The sequence below is a fragment of the Parasteatoda tepidariorum genome, chromosome 8, assembly GCF_043381705.1.
Source record: "Parasteatoda tepidariorum isolate YZ-2023 chromosome 8, CAS_Ptep_4.0, whole genome shotgun sequence".
NCBI classification, from domain to species: domain Eukaryota; kingdom Metazoa; phylum Arthropoda; class Arachnida; order Araneae; family Theridiidae; genus Parasteatoda; species Parasteatoda tepidariorum.
This window is the reverse complement of record NC_092211.1, coordinates 27,871,735-27,879,171: the sequence shown is the minus strand read 5'-3', so window position 1 is coordinate 27,879,171 and position 7,437 is coordinate 27,871,735. Positions and strand designations below refer to the sequence as shown.

At 31.0% G+C, this 7,437-nt stretch overlaps 2 protein-coding genes across 2 annotated transcripts in view; one reads left to right on the top strand and one right to left on the bottom strand.

Moving 5' to 3' along the window:
* On the bottom strand, positions 1-906 carry LOC107449052 (GATA zinc finger domain-containing protein 4-like). The gene has a single exon (XM_016064450.3). The coding sequence runs from the start codon at positions 904-906 to the stop codon at positions 1-3; it is 906 nt and encodes a 301-aa protein (XP_015919936.3).
* A 2,639-nt stretch (positions 907-3,545) lies between these two features.
* The window catches only part of LOC107449055 (pantetheinase-like), a 16,648-nt gene continuing 12,756 nt past the window's right edge, over positions 3,546-7,437 (top strand). The window contains exons 1-2 of the mRNA XM_016064463.3: positions 3,546-3,704; positions 6,134-6,339. Of these exons, the coding sequence (XP_015919949.2) occupies positions 3,680-3,704; positions 6,134-6,339 (231 nt within the window). The 5' untranslated portion in view covers positions 3,546-3,679. The remainder of the gene's footprint in view (positions 3,705-6,133; positions 6,340-7,437) is intronic.

Genomic DNA, 7,437 nt, shown 5'->3' with positions numbered 1-7,437 from the left:
TTATAACCAAGTCTTTCTTTTTTTGACAACATGTTTGGAAAGTTGAGGAGTCGATGTAGAAGATCTCAGCATTTTCGATTCACAGTCATCTCCGCTACTCAGGTAGAGAAAATCATCTTCTTTGTTCAAATTCATTTTGCCTTCAGTCTTTAAATTGCTGTTGACAACGTTAACAGATATTCTGAAACTTTCAGAAGGGAACAACATGTTTTGTTCATACTCTTCAGAATTTTTATCTCGAATTTTCTTTGAAAATGTCATAATACATTCCTCTTTGTCATCTAGAGGGTTATCTTGTCTTGCTTTCGTACCCTTCCTCTGTTTCGAAGCAGTATTTTCTCTGTAACTGTAACCATTGGGATTATTTGAAACTAGGTTGCCATTATGCTTTTGTTTAGTGCTATTAGCTTTCTTCGTGCCTTCTGAATTTGTTTCTTTGAATTCAGATTTGCCAATGCTTTTAATTTGATTTCTTTCATTTCTCTGTAAATGGTGGATATTGCCAACACTGCTTGGATTACTATTTGCTTTGCAAAGAGAATTATTTACATTGTTTTTACTACTATTTGCACTGCTTTGACTATTTATACTAGAATGGATTAGGCTTTGGCAAACAAGATCGTATTCTGAGTTTGAGTGTTCAGTTTCTAGAAGTTTTGAAGTTTTTTCACGAACTTTCTGTTCACGAGTACTTAGTTTCTCAGAATTCTCTTCACTCTGTAGCATTCGGGGACATTTTTCACTTTCCAAATTAATGCCGTCGAGTTCTGTGTACTCCGTTTCTGACGCTCTACGTCGACAAAGAGTAAAAGATACTGGTATATTCGACAGAGATCGAATTCGACTAATGTGCTTCATTTGAGGAATATCATATAAGACTTGGCTATTGATGCTTTGTTGATTCATTGATGAATTTTGATTACAATCACTACCACAACTGCTTCGTTGTGTTTTTAACGATTTCAATGGATAATTTTTTATTTCATGATCACATTCGAGAAATTTATGTTTACATTCGCTGTTTGCATTTTTTCTGTTAGTGACGTTTTCTTTTTCCAAATTTACAGGCGAATTACTTAGATGATAGTGATCATATACTTTTAAACAACTTTGGTTACAGCGATTCCTAACATTGTTATCTTGATGGTTCTGAATATTGTTTTTCGCACATTTACGAATACGATTTATATGCTTTATTTGAGAAATATTATTTAGCGATAATAATTTTGGTTTAAAGCCATTTATAGGTGAAGATGATACAGATACTTTATTGCTAATTGATTTAGAAGTAGCCATTTAATTTTGAGAATATGGAGCGTTGAAATGTAACAAAAATATATTTTTTAACCACTAATATCCTTTCTGTATAGCATAAATGATCTAAATTAGACTTTTTATTTCCAGTTTTATAAAGCAACTATTCGAGTTGTATGAATAAAGTATTAGACTTTTATGATTATGGTAAAAGCTGACTTACTAAATTAAAAGCTAAGCTGATATTTTATCTGCTGGTTATAAAAATGGAAAATTTGAAGCTGTACAATCTGTTTTCTGTTTACGATTAGTTTAAGTTCCTTCAAAAGTAATAGTTTTTCCAAATTAATTTGCCTATGCTAACCTATTAATTATTCAAGCAAAAGGTAGCAACATTTCAAAATAAACAAATCAGTAGAGATGTCTAAGCAGACGTCACATCATTTACCAAACCACTGGAAATCCATCAATGATCAAACAGTTACAGATTCAACCAATAGAAATACGTTTCTATTGGGATAGCAATAAGAATCGTCCAAAAGGAATAGTGCAGAAAGAAATTGATTGAATGATAGCGGAACACTGATCGAGTTCCGCTTCTGACCTATACTTCTTTATTAGCTTTCCCCAAAGTATGAGTTTCTTAGAGCATTTATTAAATAAATGTTAAATTAGGGGAATTGATTTCATTTAAAGGTTTTAATTTTTCGCTTTAAAAAAAATTCTTTTTTTTTTTAATTTTACATTTTTAGACTTTCGTATTTCTTATATTGTCATTAAAATTTTTGTGTAATTCTTTGCACCACATGATTTATTGGAAACTGGTTTAATATTAAAACAAGGGGGATATATTTTCAAGCAAATCCAGATTATATATAGTGTTAATGTAAAGGTAGATAGACAAAGAAATTTTTTTTTTCAGCGTTTGCAACTGTACCAGTTTCAGAAGCATGCAACACGGTTTACATTCGACTTAATTACAATTAATATGTAGCATATCGTTCTCGAAAATACCCATATATGTCTAGAAATATTTTTCGAACATTTTTGAAAAAACTTATTATTAGCGCAAATCGCTTGAAGGCCAAAGCGTTCACAAGAAATAACATAAGAATGAACATTTCGCAAAATTTGTGAAATTTTTTCCAACTCTAGATAAATTTGAAACCAGTAGTTTCATGTTAAAAATGTGCATTTAGCTGTTTCAATACTGTTAAATACTTTAATTGCTTAATAACACCACTTTGTGATAAGATCAGTATTTAAACGATAAAAACTGGTATGAATAATTTGTTTCATCTTATAACCGTCGATGAACAGCCGACCCAATTTTGAGTGTACGACTACCAATATTCAACTCTATAGTCTTATAATTTTGAACCCAACCCAGAACACAAGAGAACTCACGGGAGAAATTTGTCTTTGCTGTTTGCTTTTGATTTAACTAACTTTTATTTGCGTTGCATAAAGCAAAAAATCATGAAAACCTCTCACGGACAGCTCGACGGCAAGGGAACTCTAACTCATGATCCGTCTACCACGGAAGATATTTTACGGCAGCACTGTGGTCGGTGTGAGCTGGGTGTCGAATTCGTATTGACCGGTCATCGCTGGGATTTGAACCCGGTTCACCTCATTGGGAGAAGTACACTCTATCGCCTGAGCCATCCAAATTAGCCGAAATTCCGTTAAAGATGGAATCATTAATTTGTCAAGCCAAAGTTAAGTCCTACAATAGATAGTATGTGAAAGCCAGTCATTGATAATCTTTTAGGCATTACGTGAAATCCAGTTATTGGACCAAAAGTTATTATTAAGTTATTCGTTTTTTCTTCTTCTTTTTTTGTGTGTTTTGCCCACTGTGCATTTTATTACGTTCATTTGAAGAAATTTAAAAATATATATAATGATTGGTGGCCAACATTTTTTTAAATAGACCAATTCTGATAAATTTTTATATAACAATGTAACTGAAAGAGGTATTGGAAATCTCGCAGAAAGGAAATATTTAATAGATATATCATAATAAACAGTTCAATCAATATTTTATTAGAAAATAGAAGACATAGTTGTCATTAATCAAGAATTAAGCAAAAATCCATCACTATTTTTATCACTCAACTTCAAAACTGTTGCTTTTCAGCGAATATAAAATACGTCTTCCTACCAAATGTCATCTTTTAAAGGGACTCAAAATAATGTCGTAATTTATTTTTCAAGGTCTAAATTTCCCCAGAACGTTTCTCATCGAAGTTCGAACGTTTACACAATAAGCGGTTTCTTGACTAGTTCTTTTTATGGAGCTGCTATATACAATGACTGACAAGTTTAAGCATTGTTTATGGTTATTCTTTTCGTCATTTTCTCACAAGACAATTTTTAGGAAAAATAAAATAGTGAATCGTATTTAGTTGCAAAAGTAAAAATGTCGACAAAATGCGTGATAGTAAGTAAGTAAAAGGGAATTTTCTTTTTAATAAACTTAAATGATTATTATATGATAAAAAAATTAAACATTAAAATGCATTAGTTAAGTTTGTGGGACAAAATTCTGCCATTTTCGTGCCTGTATATTTTGTGATTAGATACTTATATTGTCTTTCAACTCTAAAAAAATTATAAACTTAGTGAATTGAAAAAATTATATGAGTCAAAAATATAAATAAAAATATTTTACGTGTGGATTAGAGTATATTTGCTACCTTTAATGTATAAAACACTGGCATCCTATTGGATACCTGATATTTATTGCAAAGTATAAAATGTAAAAATTATTCTTCCCTTTGCCTAGGTGGTGTATATGTTACCGGCAAAGTTTGAAATGCCGGCATTGTATAGAATGCCTAAAACTAGCCGGCAATGTTCAAAGCGATTTATATTTCACACATTTCCGAGGCATTCCTTAGAATGCCAAATGAGAAACAGGCAAAATATAAAATCTTCTGTGGCCATGTAAGTAAAGGTGATGAAATGGATATTTTCTGCAATATTTGTTTCTAAACTGAATGTGAAGAAAGACATAAATTATGCTTTGTACAATTTTCATTTTTCCTTACGCATTTTGAATAAATTGTTTTTAATGGCACTCTCATTATTTTTTCGGAATAACATTTTTATTTTTGAGAAATGAACATTATTTACATAATAACCTCATCAGTATGTTTTTTTTCATACTTTGAATAAATAGCATTTGTCATTCTATAGAATGCCTAGGTATTTTACACAATGCCTAGGGAAAGTATGTAATACTTCTGACATTTCATGCTTTGCCTAAAAACATCCGGTATTATATACAATGCCTAGGCATTCTACACATTGCAGGCGTTTCATACTGTGTCGGTAACATATACAATATATCGGCAATTTATAGAAGGACAAATGCGTACCTGCTAACTTTGATTTTATCCGAGGGTATTTTTTCTCCAATTGGTATGGACGTAACAATTGAGTTGCAATTCTAAGCAAAAATATTTTAATTTTTATTTTTCCAGAGCGCGCACACCATTGTATCAAAGCAATGTATTTCTCTACATTGTTAATTTATAAATCCAAGAATAAATCCAAGTTTATTTGTAAATCCAAGAATTAAATAGAAAAAGCATTTTTCAGCCACTTTAAATATAAAAATAAAATCTTATTCAAATTTTGCAAAAATTGGTTAACTGAGCAAATGCCTTTTATTCTTATTAATGCAAAGTATGAAATAAAGGCATTATATTGATGACGAATGCTTTTGCAGACAAAGTAGGAATAAAAGGTCATTATAAGGCTATTACCAACAGATGTTCATTACTAAAAAATTGAAACGTTGCTGTTCAAAAATGATAAAAACTTGCTGTCAATGAGGCCTATTATAAATGTCACTGGCAATGTATAAAAGTTCGGCACTCTGTTAAGGCCAAAACCCGAAGTCCGGCCACTTCGCGAATTGGCCGGCATTTCGCACTTTGGCCATACCTCTCGGCCAAAGTGCGATGTAATTGAAACGATCAGTGAATATTCTACTTTAGCCGGCCATTTCGCGAAGTGGCCACGATGTTCCGGCCAAAACGCGATGTGCTCATTCAAGAATGCCGGAATGATTTATAATTCATTTCTTAATTAAAGGAAAAGAGGTAAATTTTTTATGTTGACCATTTTACTACTTTTTTAATATCTCTTGTATTTCTAACAACTTTTACTTTACAGAAAAAAAAATTGTAGTGGTATGTTTTTTCACATACCGGGTGGTACGGTGGGATCACAATTTTTTAATATTTGTTTTATTAAAAAGCAATTTGCTAATATTGCCCCTTTTGTTTTCTTTCTTAATTTAAAAATATAAATCTTCTAATTTAAAAATATTAAAAAATAGACAAGTTTTTAAATTAAGACTCAAAAATTTTAATTTTAATTTAATTTAATTTTAAATTTTAAAGAATGAAGTTATGGTTATACAGAGCCAATAATACGTGTCAATGATTTTTTCTTCCAACTTTGGTTGATCCTCCCATGCCCCATCGCGATCTGGCCGGCCAACTCCCGAAATCCAGAAAATATAGGACATTGGCCAGCCATCTTGTTCTTATTCTTTGTTCTAAAGGGCACAGGGCCAAGAGACATCGCGTCTGATAAAAAACACATAAAATATTAGAAAGAAATAATTAAAAAAAAATATTTTAAGACTTAGAGTAAAATATGATATTTTTTAAGAAACTAGAACTACCGGTTCTCAAATTATTCCTCCAAAAATGTTTAAATTAAATTAGCAAAAGGAAAAAAATATTTTTTCTGTCTTAGAGGTCACTGGTTTAAAACGCATATAATTCTGAGATTTATTATTTTTTTCCTAAAATCTTTTCATTATTGAGTTATGATGATAATTAATTTTTATTTGCAGTTGTTGTGTGTGCAGCCACTGTGCTTGTACTGATATACTTCGGAATGAGCGTGCTGCCTGAGATAGAAAATCAAAAAAATCCCCATTTCTACAAGGCTGCTGTTGTGGAAGTGGTACCTTTTACAGACCCATCGATGTCCATCTTCGATGTCATTCTAGAAAACTTGAACACTTATCAGCTGGCAGCAGATCAAGCAAGTTTTCACGTAAGTCAATAAATTTTTGAGTTAAGGATAAGCCATTAAATCGTTGCGTTAAGGATAAGACATTAAATAGTTGTGTCAAGGATAAGCCATTAAATCGTTGAGTTAAGGATAAGGCATTAAATCGTTGAGTTAAGGATAAGCCATTAAATCGCTGTTTTAAGGATAAGCCATTAAATCGCTGTTTTAAGGATAAGCCAATAAATCGTTGAGTTAGGGATAAGACATTAAATCGTTGAGTTAAGGATAAGCCATTAACTCGTTGTGTTAAGGATAAGCCATTAAATCATTAAGTTAAGGATAAGCCATTAAATCGTTGAGGTAAGGATAAGCCATTAACTCGTTGAGTTAAGGATAAGCCATTAAATCATTAAGTTAAGGATAAGCCATTAAATCGTTGAGTTAAGGATAAGCCATTAAATTGTTGAGTAAAGGATAAGCCATTAAATCATTGCGTTAAGGAGGTTGTCCGTGTACGGGCAAATACGCAAAAATCGGTTCTGACCGCGGAGGCATCAAAATAATACTACTACTACTAATAATAACTACCGTTTTTGACTATCAACGCGTTCACCTTTCAAAATTATCTTGTTAAACCTATAAACTTTAATGCTAACCAACAGAATGACTGCCATTTAAATATTTTAATTCTTCAATCTCTCTTTCAATCTTAGCACCTTAATTGGTTTTAAACAATGCATTAACCAAATTTTTCGAATTTTATTAACAAAATTATTCTAAATAAATACTTAGCTAACTATGCAACACTACTTAAATTATTACTTAAGAAAACGCCCCCAAAAAATGAATCTAAAAAATTACTTAACGCATAACTAATTTTTTAACACCACATAAATTATTACTTAAGACAACCCGACAAAAAGAAAAATAAATCTAGAGTTACCAAGAGATTGAGAAATACTCGAGGTTATTAGATAAATAGTAGATGTATATAGATTATAATAGCAACAATAAAACCTTGAATTTTTATTATTTTATAATTACGTAAGAAATGATTTTTTTTTTACATAAAACTGAACCAGCTTACGTATTGAAAGTGTAAAATATTTAACATAAAAATATTATTTACATGTAGCGGTG

Excerpts from the sequence above, each read along its gene's own strand:
- LOC107449052 (XM_016064450.3), bottom strand. The coding sequence starts at position 906 with ATGAATCAACAAAGCATCAATAGCCAAGTCTTATATGATATTCCTCAA.